The sequence below is a fragment of the Crocuta crocuta genome, unplaced genomic scaffold, assembly GCF_008692635.1.
Source record: "Crocuta crocuta isolate KB4526 unplaced genomic scaffold, BGI_CrCroc_1.0 scaffold258, whole genome shotgun sequence".
Lineage (NCBI taxonomy): Eukaryota > Metazoa > Chordata > Mammalia > Carnivora > Hyaenidae > Crocuta > Crocuta crocuta.
In genome coordinates, this window is record NW_027532842.1 from 594,725 (window position 1) to 617,355 (window position 22,631).

General features: G+C 37.9%; 1 protein-coding gene across 1 annotated transcript in view; it reads right to left on the reverse strand.

Moving 5' to 3' along the window:
• The window catches only part of USPL1 (ubiquitin specific peptidase like 1), a 36,157-nt gene extending 13,570 nt beyond the window's left edge, over window positions 1-22,587 (reverse strand). Inside the window, exons 1-6 of the mRNA XM_077745366.1 lie at window positions 22,356-22,587; window positions 18,947-19,112; window positions 18,290-18,418; window positions 9,897-10,533; window positions 5,348-5,461; window positions 438-567 (exon numbers count right to left, since the gene is read on the reverse strand). Coding sequence (XP_077601492.1) covers window positions 438-567; window positions 5,348-5,461; window positions 9,897-10,533; window positions 18,290-18,418; window positions 18,947-19,045 — 1,109 coding nt within the window. The 5' untranslated portion in view covers window positions 19,046-19,112; window positions 22,356-22,587. The remainder of the gene's footprint in view (window positions 1-437; window positions 568-5,347; window positions 5,462-9,896; window positions 10,534-18,289; window positions 18,419-18,946; window positions 19,113-22,355) is intronic.
• Window positions 22,588-22,631: the final 44 nt, after the last annotated feature.

Sequence of the window (22,631 nt, forward strand, 5' to 3'; positions counted from 1 at the left end):
CAGAGGCCGACGCGGGGCTTGAACGCACGATCCGTGAGATCATGACCTAAGCAAAAGTCGGACGCTTAACTGACTAAGCCACCCAGGCGCCCCTAGGAAATCTTTTTTTAACATTTTTATTTATTTTTGAGAGACAGAGCAAGAGTGGAAAAGGGGCAGAGAGAGAGGGAGACACACAGAATCCGAAGCAGGCTCCAAGCTCTCTGCACAGAGCCCAACGTGGGGCTTGAACCCATGAACGGTAAGTTTATGCATGACCTGAGCCGAACTCAGACGCTTAACCAACTGAGCCACCCAGGCACCCCAGTAGGAAATTTTATTGAGGGCAGAAGGAACCTGGGAAACAGCAATGCTACAAATACTAGTTTTATTAAAATTCTATTACTTAGAACCATTTTCAATAGAATGAGTCCATTTTTACAAAGAGAAAAACTAACCTGTTTTGATACTTGTGCCCACACTGTGAGCATTCAAAATTCCAAGAGAAAGAATACATGAAAAGCTTTTCAATGAGGGGTTCCATTTTTAAGAGCAGGGGAAGTGCAAACACTGGGCTTTCCATATCACCTGTAAAAAGAAAAGGGAAAATTATTGTTCATAATTGACTGAAAAAAGTAAACCCAAATTATTAACTATTATCTTTTCTCACTACATTCACAGTAAGATATATGTGAAAACATGAATATTTGACAGAGTAAGTTACTCACAGTTGGGCAAGGGAAAAGTTTTTAAAGCATTTTTCTAAAAATGTCTATCATAAAGATTTAATTATCACCTAAGTCCCTGTCTTTCATTTTTCTTGGTGGACACTTATGAAAACTTCTTAAGAAAGAAGACACAAAAGACCCATACTATCTCCTCAGAGCTGTTAACAGCTCTGAAATATTATAAAAACAAAACAGAAACATAGAGTTTGCCACAGATACTAAAAATAATATGTCTGGTGAAACATGGTAGAGTAATGGCAGAGGTGGACTAACCCATTAAAAAGCCATTTCTATTCCGCCCCTCTAGTTCTACGTGTGGAGGGCGTGACACACAGGGTTCAAGGGCTAGCCTCTAATCTCCCTGCTCTACATCTATCACTCTTCTTAAAATCTGTTAGTCTCATCTTTTGACAATTAAAATTAAACTTCAATGACTTTAAGACTAGAGAAGATCTGAATTCTGCTGTCCTTAAACACTGAACAGTGAATCCAGTCCTCCAGTTTTGAGATTAGCAGGCAAAGTAAATAGGAAGATTTACATTCTCCTCTTACACTTGTTCTACAATTGGTTTCTTGCCTTCCTGTCCTCAGAGGAGCTTAGATGCTGCCATTCTGATCCAGCCCTAGAAACAATGGAGGCCTTCCCTTCCCTGGCTCCCCTGAGACACTCACTTCCATGGTCCAGTTCTTCCCCTGGCCTGGAGCTACAGCAGCCTGGAGTGTGGCCAGGAGGAATCACCTTGGCAGGACACAACCAAAGAGCAGTGGGTGTTACTGCCTAAGCACACTCTATACCAGTAGTTAACAAAGGCTATGTTAACAGTCACCTTTGTGGTATAGCCCCACTGCTATTTTTATAAAAATTTAAAAATCAAAACAGAAGTTTTATAAACAGAAATAAATACAACACATGTAAACAACGTAAACAGGGCATAGTACAGCATGAGCTTGTAACAGTTACTAAATGCTTACTGTACTATAGCTAAATATTAATTGAAAGCAAATAATTTACATTTCTTAATAACAACATAGAATCTTTAAATCCAAAACTATATGAAGCTCTCAGTAAATCAAAATATGAGAAAAAAATCATAAAAGAGCTCAAAACACACTGTTAAACAAGTTATATGCATACAGACCATTTTAGATAACTTATATAGCTCCTAAATTAATCTTAATTATTTTTCTTTTATTTACAACTCTTATGGGTATTAAGCATAAAGCATTTACTAGAGAACATGCAATACCAATTAATTCCAATTTTTATAACTTCCTGCTGAAATCAGTTAAGTGGTTTCTTTGCCCCTAGTATCTTCACCCCAACTCCTACCCAACTACCATTTTGCATATATCCCTAAAATACTATCATTTGCCAGGATACAAATCTTTCAGTGACCTCTTGCTGCCCAGCTAGCCAAGTTTTCTCTTCTGCTCATTAATTGGTTGTCTTTTTTAAGAAATTGATGTACAAGAGTTCTTTAGAAGATAGCCAGGATATTATTTTTGTTCTATCTTTGCTCAGAGGTTTTAAACTTCAATGTAATCATATCTATTACTATTTTATGTATCTTATTTAAGAAATTCTTCTCCACTGAATGGAAAAATATTCACCTATAATTTTTCCCAAAGTTTTAGAATTCTGCTTTTTCATGATAAGGTATTTTTTTTTTTCCCACTTAAAGTGCGCACACAAGTGCAAGTGGGGGAGGGGCAGAGAGAGAGGGAGAGACAGAATCCCAAGCAGGCACTCTGCTGTCAGGGCAGAGCCCAATGTGGGGCTCCAACTCATGAACTGCGAGCTCATGAGCTGAGCCAAGCTACTCGGGCGTCCTTTAAGTCTTTAAATACGCTGAAGTTTCTTTCTGATGATAGTGTCAAGTAGGAATCCAACTTCCTCCCTGTCTCAGGAACAAATTGTCCCAGCACCATTTACTGGACAGCCTTTCCTTTCCCCACTTATCTATATCACCACCCCTGTCACACTATTAGGTAAGCAAAAGAGGAGGGTTTTCATCTGGACTCTATTCTATTCTACTGGTCTGTGTCCTTACCCTGGCACACAAATCTCAAAGACTAAATTAATCTTTAAAATTGCATAAACACAAACCAGAATATTAGCTTTATTCTCAAAAAAAAATTAGACATTAGAAAGAGAAAACTAAATTGAAGAGTGCAGTTACCTTTGTGGGGAGGTAAGGAAGAACTGAACAGGAAAGAGTATACACGGGGCTTAACTTGTATTTGTAATGTCTTCTATTTCTTAAACTGCAGGGAGGGGGCATAGAGAGGATAGGCTACAATGTATTTTTTAAAAACAATAAAATGATACCATGGCTGATCTTAAAAAAAAAAATGTAACCAACATTCAGAGTCAGTACAGATTCTATTTCTCTTTCTTTAGGAATTTAAAATAGGCACTAAAGAATGAAGACACAAACATAGTATGATTTTAAAATACTATTTTTAAGTTTATTTTTATTTATTTAGCACAGATTAGATTTCACTGCTAAGATCTTAAGCTCTAACACAGCACCTAATACTGTTGAATGAGTAGTATGAACACAAATGAGTGAGGAATTTTATTGTATTAGAAGAGCTGGGGGCACCTGGGTGGCTCGGTTGGTTAAGCGTCCGACTTTGGCTCAGGTCATGATCTCACGGTTCGTGGGCTCGAGCCCCATGTCAGGCTGTGTGCTGACAGCTAGTTCAGAGCCTGGAGCCTGTTTCAGATTCTGTATCTCCCTCTCTCTCTGACCCTCCCGTGTTCATGCTGTCTCTCTCTCTCTCAGAAATAAATAAAACATTTAAAAAAAGAAGAAGAGCTGTACGCATGCCCAATTGCTATGACTGCACAAAATAATAATTTAAAAATCCCTTCTCTGGGGGCACCTGGGTGGCTCAGCCATTGAGCATCTGACTTCAGCTCAGGTCATGATCTCACAGTTTGTGAGTTTGAGCCCCACATCGGGCTCTGTGCTTACAGCTCAGAGCCTAGAACCTGCTTCAAATTCTATGTCTCTCTCTCTCTCTGCTCCTCTCCCCTCATCTTCTGTCTCTCTCAAAAATAAACTTTAAAAAAAAAAAAAAGTTTTTTTAAATCCCTTACTCTGTCCCACAGAAAACCAGGCCCAAGGCAGCAGTGGAGCAAGATGTAACCCTGTTCCAGATACAGTTATCAGGGCTAAGAAGGGTGGTGATTCAGACCTGGGGAGAAACCACTCTTGAATACAACTGGGAAGTGGAGTAGGAACCCTAAATAAAATATCTCATGTCACTCCGGGAGGGAAATGATACCTGCAAAATGTACCACAGGAGCCCCTCAGTCGACCCTCTGGTAATCTTACGGAAAAGGCTCCTTTGAAATGAGTATCCACCCAACAGATCAGTGGTTGGGGGTAAGAACAAGGACTGAAGGAGCCTTGAGAAAATTTTTAGGGTGACAGAACTGTTCTCTAACTTGACTGTGGTAATGGTTATATACACTGTATACATTTAAAAAGAGTTTAACTATATCTAAATTATACTTGGATAAAAAAGAAAAAAAAAAAGAATATTTATCATATCTGAGATCCTACCTGACTGTAAGTTACAATAGCCCTTTAGACTTAAAGGAGACAATGCCAAAGATTTGGCATATAGAAATTTAGTTTATTATTTTAGGAACAGAGTAAACATATAGGTAGAAGCTCATGCAAAACAAAATAATAAAACTAGGGGGACAGAATTGTGGGACAAAGATACTACCATGCAAAAAAGACTGCTTCCAGATATAGTATCTGAGTCCGATGAAATAAATTTTCTGAGAGAAAAATTTGAAGGCACTGATATTTTATATAACTCAACATAGATAATATACTAATCGAGGTATCCTGTATTCTTTGCTACCACACAATATTAGTAGAGGAGTCAATACAAGGATAAAGAGAAACAAAACAAAAAGAAAATACCCTTAAAAAAAATCACTACTGGCTGTTTTTTGCAATATCAAAAAAATTTAGAAGCCCTAGGACTCTAGCATTCCTAGCTCCACTCTGCTCCAATGCCAAAAGCCAAATCACAGAGAACAAAGCCAGTCTCATTATTGTGCCCCCTTTAAAAGAAAGCTTTCCCAAAAGCTCATCAGTATATTTCTTCTCACTTTCTATCCGTGAAAACTGTGTATGTCAACTCTTAAACCAATCACTGTCAAGGGAAGCTGAATTACTAAGGTTGGTTTTGGATCAGAGATCCTTAATGCTGTCCATCCTTAAGAATCACACGGGGCTTGTAAGCTCCATCCTTGACATTCTTATTTAATGGACTCAAGTACTTTTCAATTCCCTAGGTACTTTTTAATGCATAGCCAAGGCTGAAAACACAGAATTAGTCTACTGGAAGGAAATATTAGAAAAGCAACCACCTGGTTCTGAGAACTGCATCCACTTTCAAGGGGTAGGACAAAAGCCTGCATGTATATTTATATGGAACAGCTCTACCTCCCAATGATTTAACCAGCGGTAGCTTCCTAAATGAAACTCTACAGATTCTTTCTCCCTAGCATCTAATCACCCAAAGTAATCAAATAGTATTAGATTTCCTTACAATGTGAGGATTTCTTTATGGTAGATAAGTAGTATGGTTAATTTACACAAATTACTTACCTAATGTGCATCTAAGCTGAGGCTGAAGCCTAATGAAAATTTCATCTCTGACTTCATTCAGACAGGTCTCTATCTTTGCAAATATTTCTGAAGGAAGTTTTTTACAATCTCCATCTGGAAGTGAAATACAGATTATCAACCTCCCATCAATCTGTATCTTCCACAGAAAATTAAGACATTATCAAGAATGAAAGTTCATCAGAGTCAATACGTTTTACAGAGACAAAATGGAAAACACAAAATTTCCTTAATTCTTATTCCTCTCTCTGTGTTATACCATACATTGCCTTAATATTTCCTCAGCCCAGTATCATTAATACCTATTGCATGAGTAACATCTTTGTGCTTGAGTAAATCTCAGTGAAAGCTTTCCTCACCCAAATAATCACAGGCCTAGCAAGAGCTACACTTTCAGATAGTCTGCCTATCTCTGAAACAGCTGATGCTATGTCTTTACTTGTGATTATTACTTATGCTAGAGACATCTAATCATTTTTTTTTTTTGGGTACAACTTTTATTAAACTTAACCAGATCACAGGAGCAGATAAAAGTATAATTATTTCCCAAACTAATATTTGGTATAGCTCCCTCCTTCTCTTGTCTTTGTGGGGTTGCGGGCAGTGAAGGGGTCTTCAGTGTCAGCATGTTTATACAATTCTGCTTACTTAACGTTTATACATCCTGCTTACTTCACACAAATTTGCATCATTAAAAAATCTGTAGGCTAGTTATTACATTCCAACTGAACCACAGGTTTATTAACAATTTCTCTAGTGCTGGACATTTAAGTTGGTTCTTTTTTCACTATTATAAATACTATCATGATAAACATCTTTTGGGCACATACTATCCATGTTTTTGTTCATTTCTTTGGGGTTAAAGTCTTCATAATGGAACTACTGTGACAGAAAACTATCTAAGATTAATAAGAAAACTATTTTGAATAAAAGCTACCATATGCATCTGAGTCTAGTTATTCTTAAGCTACAAAACATTTCACCAAAACCTCTTACAAATAATTCATACAGCCTGATCATACTCTGTTGATATATCTTACTATGAAAATATCTGGACCTATAATATGAAGTAAGCATTAACTGGAACTTTTATTTGACCATGCCAAAAAGAGAAGAGAAAACTTACAATTCAAAGTCAACTTAAATGTATTTACAACCATATTATACAAACTACAATTACTCTGTTAAAAAATTAATATGACTGAACATATAAAATGAGTGAAGTAAAGAGAATTAAGAGTACACTTACTGTGATGAGCACTGAGTAACATAGAGAACTGGTGAATCATTATATTGTACACCCGAAACTAATATAACACTGAATGTCAATTACAGTGGAATTAAAAAAAAAAGAAACACAAAAAATAAAGTGGCTATGCTTTATAAAAAAAATAAATATAATTAAAATTAATGCAAGTCAAAATTAGAATGGATGGAAATATGCTCATCTGCTTCTGCAATAATCAACTGAACTGTCACCTAACTTAGTACTGGGGTTCCTACAATTATAGAAATTCAAAGAAAAAAGCAAAAATGCTCATGAAACACTGGATTTTAAAAATTATAAACAATTCAATCCCAAAGAAACTCAAATTGAAAAAAACACTTATCTAACAAAATTATAACATTTAAAATGTTTATACCCAAAGGTGATCTAAGAGCGCTCTGGGATGTGTTCTTCTACGTTATAATAATGGAATTATATGCTAATATAACCCTTCTATAAAACCATTGAGAAAGATTTTTTATATTCACATTTTAATATCCCTTCTAGGATAAAATCAGCAGAGGATTCAAAGGATATATGAATGTTTGTCATGAAGATTATTCATAACTGAAAAACTAATGAGCAGTCTGAGTGGTCAGCAACAGGGGACCATACAGGACTTCTATATAAAAGACCGCATCACCAAAGTCATGTTGAAGAAACTTAAGGGTTCTTGCCCTACCAGAAAGCAAGACCTCAAAAAGCTGCCATTATTAAAACAGTGTGGCATCGGTGCAGGGATGGAAAAATGGTCAACAATGAGGAAACTGTGTATAAGCTTTATATAATAGATGGCATTAATCAAAAACAAGCTGAATAAAGGTGAGGATTCTTGGGAAAACAATGTGTAGGATTTATATAAAAGACTGCATGATCAAAGCCAAGCTGAATAAAGGTAAGGATTCTGATACTTCCAGACAGCAAGACCTAAAAACCCAATAATTAAGAGTGTGGTGCTGACACAGGGACAAAGTAACCAAGAAAACAGAACTGGGAGGAACAGTGGCACAAATAAATGGATGGCTATTGACAAAGGTGGCCTGGCAGACAAACGGAGGAAAAAAGCAGAGCTAGGCAATGGGGGAAATAAGGGATCCTTATCACGCACAAAAGTTAACTTCGGCTGAATTAAAAATTCACTGTTGGGGTGCAAGGATGGTTCATTTGGTTAAGTGTCCTACTCTTGGCTTCAGCCCAGGTCATGATCTCAGACTATGGGTTTGAATCCCCACATGGGGCTCTGTGCTGCTGGTGTGAGGCCTGCTTGGGATTCATTTTCCCTGTCTCTCTGCCCCTCCCCTGCTTGCACTCACTCACTCACTCACTCATTGAAAAAAATTCGATGTCAACCACAAAACTTTCTCACTTTTCAGTGAAAATATAGGTGAATAAGTTTCTGATCTTGGAAAAAGGAAAGACTCCTTTTAAATGCCATAAGTATTACAAGCTACAAAAGGAAAGATTAACAATTTCTGTACGTCAAAAGATATCTTTAGAAAAGTGAAAATACAAGATACAAACTGGGAGATTTAGCAACACATACCTGACAGAAAGATAACAAAAATCTATATAAATCAAACAAGAACATGACAACAGAACAAATAGCGGTAAGACACAGGCGTTTCACAAGAGGGAACATATGATCAATTTAACACATAAAGAGCTATCCAAACCTTTAAAATTTGGGAAAGGCAGAGAGGTTGGTGGGGGGTGAGGGGACTAAGAAGTGATGAGCACTGGGTGATGTATGGACTGCTAAATCACTCTACTGTACACCTGAAAGTAACATAACACTGTGTTAACTCAAATTAAACTAATTTTGGGAAAGGCAAATCAAGATGACAACTCATTTTAAATCAAATACTAAAATTCTCCAAGTGTGAAAATAACCAAGGCAGAATATATCGATCAGGAAGAAGGACCAGGAAGGAAGGAGGGAAGGAAGATCTCTTCTTACATGTTGCTAATGTATTGATTGGTACAACCACTTTGGAAAACAATTTGTCATTATCTTGTAAATCGGAACTCAGATTTGATTCCATTCCTATGGTATACTCAAGAGAAACTCTCTAGATGAGCCCAAGTATTTATAATGGCAAAAAACTCAATGACAGTTGAATTAATAAATATACTGATATACTTACAAAATGGAAATTTATAGGGGTGCCTGGGTGGCTCAGCTGGTTAAGCGTCTGACTTCAGCTCAGGTCATGATCTCACGGTTTGTGGGTTTGAGCCCCGCGTCAGGCTCTGTGCTGACAGCTAGCTCAGAGCCTGGAGTCTGCTTCGGATTCTATGTCTCCCTCTCTCTCTGACCCTCCCCTGCTCACGCTGTCTCTCTCTCAGTCTCAGAAATAATAAAACATTAAAAATTTTTTTTATTTTTTATTTATTTATTTTTAATATTTACTTATTTGTGAGACAGAGAAAGACAGAGCATGGCAGAGAGAGAGGGAGACACAGGATCCGAAACAGGCTCTGAGCTGTCAGCACAGAGCCCGATGTGGGGCTTGAACCCACGAACCGTGAGATCATGACCTGAGCCCAACCGACTGAGCCACCCAGGCGCCCCTAAAAAAATTTTTTTAAATGGAAATTTATAGCAATGAAAAATAATGAACTACCAATACAAGCAACTTCATAGATGAATCTTCATAAAAAGAAAAAAATGCCCTAAAAGACATACTGACATCATTTATATAATGTTCAAAACAAACTAAAGTAGGCAATACTGTTTAGTACCATAAACATATGTGAAAGAAAAAAAATGGAATGATAAAACATATCTACGAATAATTATTTCCCTTGGGGGAGACGGAAGATGAGAGGGGAAGAACATATAAATAGATTAAATAATTGGGAATATATTAATTCTTCTGGAGTTGGGAGGTGGGTTCATTGGTATCCCATTTTATAAGAAAAATATTATATATATCATTAATTGAGATTAGAGATTTTGGGGGAGCTGTGGGATGATGAGTGATCTGTTTTGTATCTTTTCCACATAGAGGAGACAAAACTGGACATCAACCACTGGGAAAGACAAAAGTATCTGAGTAGCTCAGTCAGCTGAGCACCCAACTTCAGCTCAGGCTATGATCTCAGGGTTTGTGAGTTCAAGTCCTGCACCAGGCTTTGTGCTGTCAGCATGGAGCCCACTTCGGATTCTCTGTTCCCTCTCTCTCTGCTCCTCCCCCACTCGCTCTCTCAAAAATGGAAACATTTAAAAATAAATAAAAAGAGAAATTAAATATTACTACCAACCTTTCACTCCATCGAACTGACTGGTGTGCAGAAGCTTACTGGCTTGATTATACTTGGTAAACAACTGCCAGAACACAGATTCCTCCTTAGAACATAGGTCAGCCACAGTGTTTTTTAACTCTTCCAAGTGCACCAGTGCTGACAGAATACAGTCTAACCAACAGAGAGCATTAGCATTTCTCCACTGGACGGATGAAGACTGGCAAAGTGATGTACATTTGCTCTCCAATGGCATTTCCAGTTCAAATGTGCTTCCTGCGTTGTGAGGGGAAACCCCTCCAGTTCCAGAAACATCAGCTGTAGTAGGAGCCTCTCCAGTAGCCTCATCAATAATGTCAGCCTCCAAACTCTCATTCTGTTCCAACGAGCCAGCTGTCCCGTCTGGGTGCTGTGGTCCACTGTGTGGTAAAGCAGGTGAGCTCAATAAGGTTTCACCATATGCTTCTCCATCGAGTTTGCTCTTCAAACCTTGCTCGCCATCAGTAACAGTGTGATTTTTAGTCTTTTTGGCATTTGCTAAAAGAGGTGAATCTTTATAGCTGGTTTCCAACTTTCTTTTTTGAGACTTATTGGGACCATCTTCCAAATCAGGAGAAATTAAGTTATTAAGTGATTTATAGCCCAAAGGGTAGATGCACTAGAAAGAAAATATAAAATGATAAAAACTACAAAAAAGTCAAATAAGCTCAAGTTTTATATTATAATTTATGTCATCAAACGTATGTATAAAAATTTAGCATTAGTACAATTTTATAAATCTAAACTTAAAGGAACTAGGAATTTAACCAATATTTTGGCTCCCTCAAAGTAATTTTCCCTAGTTAATTTGAACAACCAAAGGTTTAATCTGATCCACAGTAGAGTAAGCTGATGAGGAAAACATACAGTTTCTGCTTTAATAAAAAATCAAATGCTGAGTGAATTGACAAAATTTCAACAATTTAAAGAAACATTCTATGATGAATAGTATTCTTTTTGGGACAGGTACACTGCAAACATTAAAAACTGGAAAAGTATTTTCAAATAAAAAAGAGTTGCAGGACTAATTCCTGTATCTCTATTTTAGAGCTGAATATTAGGGGTCCCTGGGTGGCTCAGTCAGTTAAACATCTCTTGATTTCGGCTCAGGTCCATGATCTTGGGGTTCAAAGGATGAAACCCCACATGGGGCTCTGTGCTGTCTGCAGAGAGCCTGCTTGGGATTCTCTCTCTGCCCCTCTTCTGCTCGCACTCTCTCCAAATAATAAATATTAAAAAAAAAAACAAAACCAACCTGAGTATTAATCTGAGAGCACATCAGCATATCGATTTTACATCTTTATTGGATCTAAGAGTCAAACTGGCAGATTTTTAACAACATCAAATATAACTATGTATTAACACAATTTCAGCCAAATATCAAAAGTGTAAACAAATCACTTAGTTTGAAAACTAGTAAAATATTTTAAAAGACAAATTCAAGAGACCTATATGCCTTCTTCTACGTAAGCATGCTAACAGCTACCTTGGTGGCCTCATATGAACTAAAGAACTACCCATCCTGGTATTCATGCCCTGATCGATTCAGAGCCCCCCAACATACCACTCTGGGTTTAGGCATGTGACCAGCTTTGATGGGATGTTGGCAAGCATGATATACATGGAAGCCTGGTTAAGTATGGGATCACTGGGCTAGTCCTTTTGGAGCCCTCCTTCTGGAACACTCTTTCTTAAAGAAGTCCTATCCATCACACTGTGAAGAGCCAAAGGAGCCCCATGGAGAGACCCTCATGGAAAAGAACTGGGATCCTGGCTGACTGCCTAAGCAGAGTTCCCTGTGGGCAAAGAGTACTAATGCCAGCCATGCAGACACTTCAGGTGTCCCAGCCAATAGCAGGTAAAGTGTTAAGAACTACCTGGGCAGCCCATAGAATCATGAGGAATAATAAGTAAAGCTTTTAAATTTTTTTAGTCACTAGGTTTTGAGCAACAGATACTGAAATGCATTAAACGCTTTTATTTGAAGTACAGCTGCTTCTATACAAGTGAACACTATTAACACTGTACTTATGACATTCTTTAGTTTAACAGGACAAGTTCTGGATTCTTCCGACTGTTACCAACTAGTAATGCACTCACCATCAACTAGTAACTTGACTCTCAACTTTATACCTCGAGATTATTTCCTAAATCCTACGGTATGTCAGAAAAAAGAGAACACTTGAAAAGTGACAGCAATAACTATTCAGTTATAGACAGGTATATATCCAAAATCAATGAAAGCAGGACCTCAAAGAGATACTTGCATACCCTTATGCACTGCAGCATTACTCACAATACCTAGAGGTGGAAGCAACCCAAATGTCCACGAATGAACAAATGGATGAAGAAAATGTCCTATACACAGTGGACTACTACTCAGCCGTAAAAAGTAAAGGAATCTGTCACAGGCTACAATATGGATCAACACTGAGGACTAAGTAAAATAAGTCAGTCATGAAGACAAATATGGTATGATTCCACTTATATGAGACACCTAAAGTAGTCAAATTCATAGAGACTAAAAGTAGAATAGTGGCTGCCAAGGGGTGGGGGGAGGGAAAGGAGCAGTTGTCATTCTGTGCATACAGAATTTGAGTTTTTCAAGACAATAAAGTTCTAGGGGCGCCTGGGTGGCTTAGTCGGTTAAGCGTCCGACTTTCGCTTAGGTCATGATCTTGCGGTTCGTCGGTTCGAGCCCCGCGTCGGGCTCTGTGCTGACTGCCAGCTCAGAGCCTGGAGCCTGTTTCAGTCTGTGACTCCCTCTCTCTGACCCTCCCCTGCTCACGCTATCTCTCTCTCTCTCTCCTAGAAATAAATAAAACATTTAAAAAAAAACAAAAACAATAAAGTTCTAGAGATCTGTTGCACAATAATGGGAATATAACTAATACTTCTGAACTGTACACTTAAAAATGATTAAGATGGTAAATTTCATTTTTTTTACATTAGTAAAATTAAAAAAAATTTTTTCAACAAAACAAATTTAAAAATAAGAAATCTTAATTGATCTCATAGTTAAAAAATGGTGTGCACATCCCACCAGCACCCCTGCTTAACTAAAAGCAATAAACCATAGGGCACCAGGGTGGCTCAGTCAGTTAAGCCTCCAACCCTTGATTTTGGCTCAGGTCATGATCTCACCACTGTGAGACAGAGCATTGTGTCTGGCTCTGCATTGAGGGTGGAGACTGCTTGCTGCTTGGGATTCTCTCTCTCTCTCTCTCTCTTTCTCTCTCTGTCTCTCCTTCTGTCCCTTACCTGTTCCTGCTCTCTCTCAAAATAAACAAATAAACTTAAATACCAAAAAACAAATAAACTTAAAAAAAAAAAAAATCAATAAACCATTAAGGGCCCTGAGGCTGCAAAATTTAGTGGCCTAGATGGTTTTGCCCCTGAATTATTTGCAAATATCTTAACTGACTTTTTCAATTTATAATTTGTAGTACAATCACAGCGCAAATTTAAAATATAATTTGTCCTTGCCCCAATCAATGCCCTTGGATTTTTATGTTTTATATCTCGACTTTAGTTCCTACCTTATTTACAATGAGCATATGCCATAGAAGTTTCTGGCTTTGTCTTCAAAAACAGGGGAAAAAGTCCTAAAATGATGCACAGAGTACTAATTTCTCCATCTAGCCCAACCATGTAAGAGCATTTAAAATTTAATGCTGCCTCTTTTGGTGATTATTTTGAGCAGCTTAAATACATTCCTGCTTTATTTCTATAAAACAGAAAAACATTGCACATTACCTTATATTTGAAAAATTACCTGTAAGGTATGGCCAGAAACAAGCTATAAAAACAATTTACAAAGAAAGTAATAATTTACATTCATTTTACAAATAAAAAAAAGATGAGTTTTGATGGCTAACACTAAGGGCTTAAAAGCCTTATAAATTTCATGTTGAAAAAAAATTAAATAAATGTTCCAATAAAAGACTAAATAATGGAATAATCAAAAAAGAGAGAAAAGGTAAGTCAAAACTCCCTACAGTTTCAAAAACTTGAGTTTCTTTCTTCTTTTTCTTTTTATGTTTTATTTATTTCTGAGAGAGAGAGAGAGAGAGAGAGAGAGAGAGAGACACACACACAGAGAGAGCATGAGCAGAGGATGGTCAGAGAGAGAGGGAGATACAGAATCTGAAACAGGCTCCAGGCTCTGAGCTAGCTGTCAGCACAGAACCCGACGTGGGGCTCGAACCCACGGACCGTAAGATCATGACCTGAGCTGAAGTCGGGCACTTAACCAACTGAGCCACCCAGGCGCTCCTCAAAAACCTGAGTTTCAATTTACTATTTTGGAAGCAGAGTTTGAATATTAGTGCTTTTTTCAAATCAAGAAACTTCTTAAGGGTTTCCCATGTGGTTCTTTAGAACTTGGCAAATGAAAGCAGAATGTTCAGTGGACTCCAAATTCTATAATAAAACTCTACAGAAATTAACAAATTGATTCAAAGGTCTTATAGACCAGGGATCAGCAAACTACCTATAAAAGGTCAGAAAAGTATGTTAGGTTTTGTAAGCTAGTCAGTGTTATTAACTCCTCAAGTCTACCATTTTAATACAAAAGCAGCCACAGACAATACAAAAATGATAGAGTACGACTAAATTCCAATAAAACTTTATTTATGGACACAGGAATCTGAAATCATATAATTTTCATGTATTACAAAAGAGTATTCTTTTCACTTAAAGAATACTCTTTCCTAATCATTTAAAAATCCATTTTTAGCCTATGGGTGTCATGCAAAGTGTCTGCTGACTCCTGGTGTAAACCAATCCACCTCGTAAAATACACCGGGCTCTTACTGACTGGAACATTTTCTAAAAATTTAGATCACAATTACCTTAAAGTTTTCTTTTTATACTTGCAAAGTTTGTGCTTAAAATTCTTGGTTATATGCTCTCTTCCTCATCACTTAAAAAGAATGCTTCAAAACTAAACATGCAAATAACCTCTAACTTTAATGGCCAAATCTCAATGTCCTGAGGACACGGACTTCTCCATTTTGGTAGTCCTCTACTGAAATGTTATACATTGCTTGGAAGAGGGGAAAAAAGTAGTTTTTTTTCTAGGAAGATTCATTTCCTCTCTTTCCAATATTCCCCATTCTACAACTTTGTTCTGAGCTAGTTAATGAGTAAACTCGCTGTATAGTCTGCTGTTAGAAAAAGCCGTCAATAAAATGAGCAAATTAGGAGACTCTAGATGCTGGCGAGGATGTGGAGAAACGCGCACCCTCCTACACTGTTGGTGGGAATGTAAACTGGTGCAGCCCCTCTGGAGAACAGTGTGGAGGTTCCTCAAAAAATGAACACTAGAACTCCCCTATGACTCAGCAATAGCACTGCTAGGAATTTACCCAAGGGAAACAGGAGTGCTGATGCATAGGGGCACATGGACCCCAATGTTCATAGCAGCGCTCTCAACAATAGCCAAAACATGGCAAGAGCCTAAGTGTCCATCAATGGACGAATGGATCAGGAAGATGTGGTTCATCTATACAGTGGAATACTACATGGCAATGAGAAACAATGAAATCTGGCCATGTGTAGCAACATGGATGGACCTTGAGGGTGTTATGCTGAGTGAAACAAGTCAGGCAGAGAAGGACAGATACCACATGTTTGCACGTATAGGAGGATTAGGAGGAACTTAACAGAGGACCATGGGGGAAAAGAAGAAGGAAAATAGTGGGGGAGAGGGAGAGAGGCAAACCATGAGACTCTTGAATGCTGAACAAACTGAGGGCTAATGGGGGTGGGGGGAGGGGAGGGGTGATGGGCATGGAAGAGGGCACTCGTGGGGATGAGCACTGGGTGTTATATGGAAACCAACCTGACAATAAACTATTAAAAAAAAAAAAAAAGAAAAAAAAAAGCCATCAAGCCTAAAATGAAGCCCTCTAATTGTGCAACAGAGCCCATGTCTGCTTCAGGGACAGCAGCTCTCCAGCAATTCCATGCCACTTTCTATTCTCCCCTCACTACTGGATATAGTCAACATACAAACATGCTGTTATTTTTCCCAACTTCCAAACTTCCTCTTCTAGGTACCATCTCACATCATATTTCTCAGTTTTTCGTCTCCCAATTTTCTATCACTCCCAGCAATCAAACTTTTATTTAATACTTTACCTGAATTATTCTCATTAAGGTCCTCAGTGACCTGTAGGCCAATGGCGAGTTCATCCTCTTTGAGTTCTTACTGGCATTGAAAGTAAATAATTTCTTCCTTAAATATTTTTTCACTTGACTTTCAGGACAAAATACTCTCCTTTTTGCGTTTACTCTTACCTCACTGTCTATTTCTCTCACTTTTTTCCTGGTTCCACTTCATCTCCCCAATCTCTTAATGCTGGAGTGTTAATAGGGCTCAGTCCTTGGAATCTCTACCTGTACTTCTAGGTAAACTCATCCACTGTCATGGTTCAACTATATACATGTTGATGACTCCCAAATTTATCTAACTTTCTTCTCCACCTAGAGAGAGAAGCAGATACACAGATCCAACCACTTATTCCATATACCCTGATCATCAAGTATCAGATTATCTGTCTCGAGCTTGACTTGGTGCTGGCCTGATCTTCTCCTCAAATCTTCGTCTTCCCAGTCTTTCTCATCTCAGTTTCTGGCAAGTCCACTCTTCCAATGATTCAAATCAAAAATCTGGGAATCATTCTTGATTCCTCTCTCTCCTACTATGTATGTATCCCAATCTTTCAGCAAATACTTTTTGGATCTACTTTCAAAGTACATAGATAATCCAATCACATCTCATCACTTTAGCCACTACCGCTCCCCACAGAATACTCTAACTGCCTTCCAACTAGTTAGTCTCCCTGCTTTAAGTCTTGGCCATTACATATACTTTCAGTACAGGAGCCACAATGATCCTTTTAACATATAAGTCAGATTATGTCACTCCCTGCTATGGTTCTTCATTTCATCACAGTAAAAGCCAGACACCTTAAAATAGCCTGTAGGACCCTGCTCAGTCCAACCTCCTCTTCATTATTTTTCTGAGCCATCTTTTATTACTCTGCTTCAGTCCCTCAGATCCAGCTCTGCTAGTTTCCTTGCAGTAGAACATGCACAGGCAGTCTCCACTCTCTCAGGGCCTTCCATCTGCTACTCTCCCTGCCTGGAATGCTTGTTCATCCAATGCCCACATGGCTTGTTTGTCTTCATCTTTTTCAGGTCTTTGCTCAAATGTCTCTCAATGAAGAGTTCCCTTCACCACTCTAAAACTGCAAATTACACATTCCCTAACACTCCAGTCCCTGGGCTTTATTTTCTGCCACAGCACTTTCCATCACCTCACACACAAAAAATATTACTTATTGATTTTCTTTCCTACTCTAGAACATAACCATCTTGAGGTAAGAAATTTTTGCTTTTCCATTGTATCCCAGCCTTTGGAACAATGATGATATGGTGACACTCAGAAAACAATATACTGAATAAATGAAAAAGAAATGTATTTCTATTTGTAAGAATGCTTGAGATTTTCTTCAAGTTATACCTAGCAAAAATATCTATCACCAAGAGGGTGATAGTATTTTGCAAATTTGACTGATCATCAGACTCATCCCTAAAAGTTACAAAACCATAAAATTCTGGGTCAACTCTACTGAATTAGCATCTGGGTGTGAGATCCAGAAATTTTTAAAAAGTACTCCAGGTGACTCTGATGAACTACTACTTTACCTGGAATAAAACATATCTGAAATTAAAAGACTAAACTACAGTTATGCCACTTTAGAAAGATCTTATATTTCCAAACCCTCTGTATCTGATTTCTTAATGATAAAATGGAAATGTCTACCTTGTAAAGTTTTGAGAACTAAACATGTATATAACAATTTCATAAACTGTCAAGTACAATAAAATGTAGAATAATATGGAGTTAATGAGCTCTTAATGAGCTCTTATATGAAAGCTGTACCACTGGAAACAAAGCCTATAATTAATTTTAAAAGATATTTAGGTCCTTAAGGAATTAAATTAATAACTTTTCCAGTAAATTCCAAAGTTTATAAACCAAAGAAGTGAAAGAGTAACTATTATATTATACACCAACAACTAACAAGGACCCCCACAACGTTAATAGAAAACGTAATAAATCTTAAAACGTATATGCTCTCCTCATTAAGTCTAATGATAATAAAAACAAGTATCTTCACGCAATACCTCAGGGAAAATAACTGAAGTGGAAAAATAACAGGAATTATTTAAAACTGTACAATGGACAGATCTAGAAACTCTGAATATCTATTAAAAATGTACAGCCTGAAAAATACAGAATACAAATTTAAATACTGAAGAAAAAGCTAAAACCTTGATACTACCTAAGATTAATACTTTACCTGCAGATCCTCACACAAAGAGACAGATTCTTGAAAACTAATTCGGTAAGTCTTTAAGGCTTTTAACTTTCCCTTTTCTCTACAAGCAGGGCAATACCCATCTGACGGGACTTTAGCTGAATCATAATTCTGAAAAAGAAATAAAGTAAATTAAAATATAGACATTCCTAAAGTATATCAAATTACAAAAAGCTAAATGAAAAAGAAACCAGAAAAAAAAAATTACAATTTTCACCTGAAGTGTTTTGGCTAGGTATTTTAAACATGGCAAATAAAAGAAATGCAGATAGGCTTTGAATACAGCTACTACTCGAAAAAGAATGTACTATGGTTTTAAATAATAAATTTTAAGTGTTAAAAATAGCATCAGTTTTACTTGCAAGAAAAAGAGTAATGTCAACTGCCAGGGAAAATGTACATTCCATATTTTCAGAGAATAATAAACCACAAAGTCTATGCTTTACTTCTACTTTCACAAACCAATAAAACACAGAGAGGTAAATACATTAAAATAATCTTTCGCCATTGCTGTTAAGATTTCCGTGGAAGATACAATTTTTTAGGAGTTAATTGGAAAATTAAAACCAAATTTAAATCTCTAAAAAAGGAGGGAAAAAAACCCAACTTTGCACTGAGGCAAAAAATAAGTTCACTAACTTTTCCCAAATACCCCACCATGTGGAGTGAAGATATCCCTATATCAGTCCCTGGTCCAATCACTGGCAAACCATTTCCAATCTTCGGGGAATCCATCATTCCGAGTCATTGGCTAATTTATGTCACTTGAAACATGTCAATATCACTAAGGATTTTTCAATGAACCCTGGAAAAAAAAAAGTCAATAGACAATTAAATAAAAAATTCTATTTACCTTGAAAAACAGCTATGCTATTTCTTAAGATGTATATTAAGAATATTTTGAAATTGTATGTCTTAAGATAAACATTTTCTAAAATTGTAATCTTGACGTGATAGCAAATTACCTATATTTACTTATAAACCTAGCAAATTTGTTAGAAGATTAGAAGAGGGCAGATTGGAAACAGGACCAAGTTTCAGACTTGTTTGTAAGCAAATTTATTAAAACTTATAATAGAAGTTACCTGCTCTTTAAAGCAAATTATACTGACCAGAGTTTGAAAACTCAAGTTCTTAGAGTCTATGCATAATCTAAACAAGTATGTCAGTGTGACACTAGAAAGTACTTTATTAAAGACTCCAGCTCTATCGAGCCCTTGCTTGACTGAGACCAAAGAACTCCGTATGTTCCTATCACCTTCAACCACCAAGAACAGGTCACCAAGAGGATAATGCTAGTTTATAAAAGTTTCCAACAATATACGATTTATAATAAATGAACCGTACCAGACAAAAATATAAACACTGTCATCGTACAGATTATGTATTTAACAAGTGTGAATTCATGGAGTATAATCACATTCAGTAAAGTCAAAATTATGAGCCTGGAGCTCAGTAGAAGGAAAAAGTAATTGTTAAGAGTAGTTTAGATGTGTGTTTAAAATAGAGGGAAATCAGATACAGGAGACCTAAAGTAGAAACTCAGCAGGGATGTTGTAAAATAATTTCAAGCAAAAGTCTTTCCCAAATCTCAGAATTCATCATTCTACAACAACCACTTCCTGGGAAACAGTGGCTCGCAGATTCACTTTAAAAACCAGTGATGCTATTCTATTCCAGACGTATAAACTTTACATGTCTTTCAAGCCAAGGAATAATTTCAAAAATAAAAATGTTTAAGAAGAAAAGTATAAGCGAATCTTAATTCCTCTTCTTAAAGAAATAGTGATATGGCAAGATTTCTCAATTACAGCACTAGAAACATTTTGGACCAGATAATTCTTTGTTGTGAAGGGTATCCTTTACCTGTAGAATGTTTAGTAGCATCACTGACTTCTACTTACTAGATGCCAAGGTCACTCACTCCTCAGTTGTGACAAAGTCTCCAGACATTGACAAATGACCCCTGGGAGGTAAAACTGCCCCACTGAGAACCACTGCCAAAACAAATAAAAATAAGGGGCACCTGGGTAGCTCAGTCAGGTAAGCATCCAATTCTTAATTTTGGCTCACTTCATGATCTCGCGGTTCATGAGTTCCAGCCCCAAGTCAGACTCTGCGCTGACAGTGTGGAGCCTGCTTGGGACGGTCTCCCTCTCTCTCTGCCCCTCCCCTGCTTGCACATTCATTCTCTCTTTCTCTGTCAAAATAAATAAACTTCTAAAAAAATAAGATAAAAGTTAAGTTTGGTGCTAACTTTTACTTTATAAGCTCCTCACAGAAAACACAAATTTATCATTTTTGCCTGGTTCCAGTTATAATGCACTTACAAAAGGCAACCAACTAGACAGAAAAGAGTCAAACTGCTTATGGTTCCACAGTGGCTAAAAGCATGGGCTTTACAAATGCAGATCTGGGTTCAGAAACTCGTAAAACTGGCTTGTGCTAAGAATTAAATACATGTAAAATGCTTAGCTCGAATGCATAATACATTTTAACTACTATTTGTTTGGTGCTATTTTTATACTTCACTGTGTAGAAACTATGTAGTCCATCTTGTATTATTCTGCACTATTCTCAAAACAAACTGGTAGAACCTAGTACACTATATGTCTTGAATAAGATGTTTTAATTTTGTTTTTAATGAAAATTTCCATCTGCTTGAGGGATCTAGAAAACTTTTTTTGCCCTGTCTTCTCTCTCTCTCTCTCTGAATTCAGAGAGAGTAATTTTAAAATTACTTATTTTAAAAGTAAAAATAAGAAGCCTTCAAATCTGCTCTGATCCTGATCCCAGCAGCCAACATTTCAATGGGAAAAGCAGATAGACTGGTGGTTGAAATTTTGAATATGCAAAACCCGACAGAAGAAAATTGATTTAAAAAAAAAAAATTCCAGAAGTGAGCTATCCAGGGCTTTCAAAAACAATTTATTTTGTCTTACATACAAAACCCTGGGGTGATTCTTACAAGTTAATTTGACCTCAATAATAGTCTTCATTGTTCTCGCTACAAATATAGCTTGCTCCTCTTTCTTGTATCTCATCTAGATTTTGGCATCTTCATTCCTCCGAATACACATACTAGGAAATCTGAGTGGTTCTCTAAACTTTCATTTTCCACTTCTTCATGCAGTAAAGCTCCCCAAATTCAGTGGCCAATTCTTTGGAAGTGTCTCAAATCTCACCTCTTTCCATCCCATCCCCACACGGTATTGCAGCCAAAGCAACGCTAGTATAAAACAAGTCTGAGTCTGTCACGGCTCAGCTTAAAATCATTTATTTACTCCAACCTGATTATAGGAGAGTCCAAACAGCTCAGTATGGACCTAAAAGTAAGTACTATGACCATAAAACCCGCTGCACTTGAGACCGACCAATCTGTCTTTCCAGTCTTACCCTTCTCTCCACTTCAACCTCAGCACGTTTCTTCTGACTCCTTTTCATTACTTCTGTGAGCCACTGAAACTCCAGGAGCCACAATGTGAATTCCTAGCCCTCTATGAACCCAGTTACAGCACAAAGAATATGGAAAGTTGGCTATGGGAATGACGAAAGATAGGCAATTAAGCGGGTTTCACAGTCCTGTGTGTGCAGTGGGGAAACCCAGAGAACCAGCTGCTCAAAAAAAGAGCCTCAAACTTTACATTTGAGCTTGCCCTCCAAGATCAAGCGAGCTCAGCACATGAATTGTCAAAGGTAAGCCCACAGTAAACTTGAAGCCGAGGAATGGGGTCGGCGCTGTGCGCCCGGCCCTCCAGTAACAGAGACGCACAGAACCAAGACTTGTCAGTTTCAAAACCAAACCTTGGAAACCCGAGGTGCAGAGTTCCGTTTAACCGTCCCCACCTCCACGCTCTTTGGAAGAACGAAACACAAAACAACTCTGGTTTCTCTTCGGCATTTACCTCTCTGAGCCAAAACGAATCAGTAACTCCAGACCTTAATCGCCAACCCTTCCCACCTGAGCCCAGTCCCAGCCCCTTTTCCCTCCCAGACTAGCCCACCCTTCAGCGCGCAGACCACCCAAGCGGCGATCCCTCTTCCCTACTTCGGGAGCTGAACGAAATCACTTCCTCGCCTCCCTTTCCTGCCGCGTACACTCTCCTTCTGCACACCGGGTCGGTCCGGACTCCTGTTCCAGGCTCGGTCCACACCACCCCTTGTAACGTTCAAGCCACGTTCCTCTCCGCCCACTCCTCCCCCACCGGCCTCTCCGCTAGAATAGCAGCTTCCGGCTTGAGTCCGCGGCAAAAGAGTTCCCCTTCCTGCTCGGCGCGGGGCTTGAGAGGACGTCAGCGTGGCGGGGAAGGTGAGAGCCAGAGCA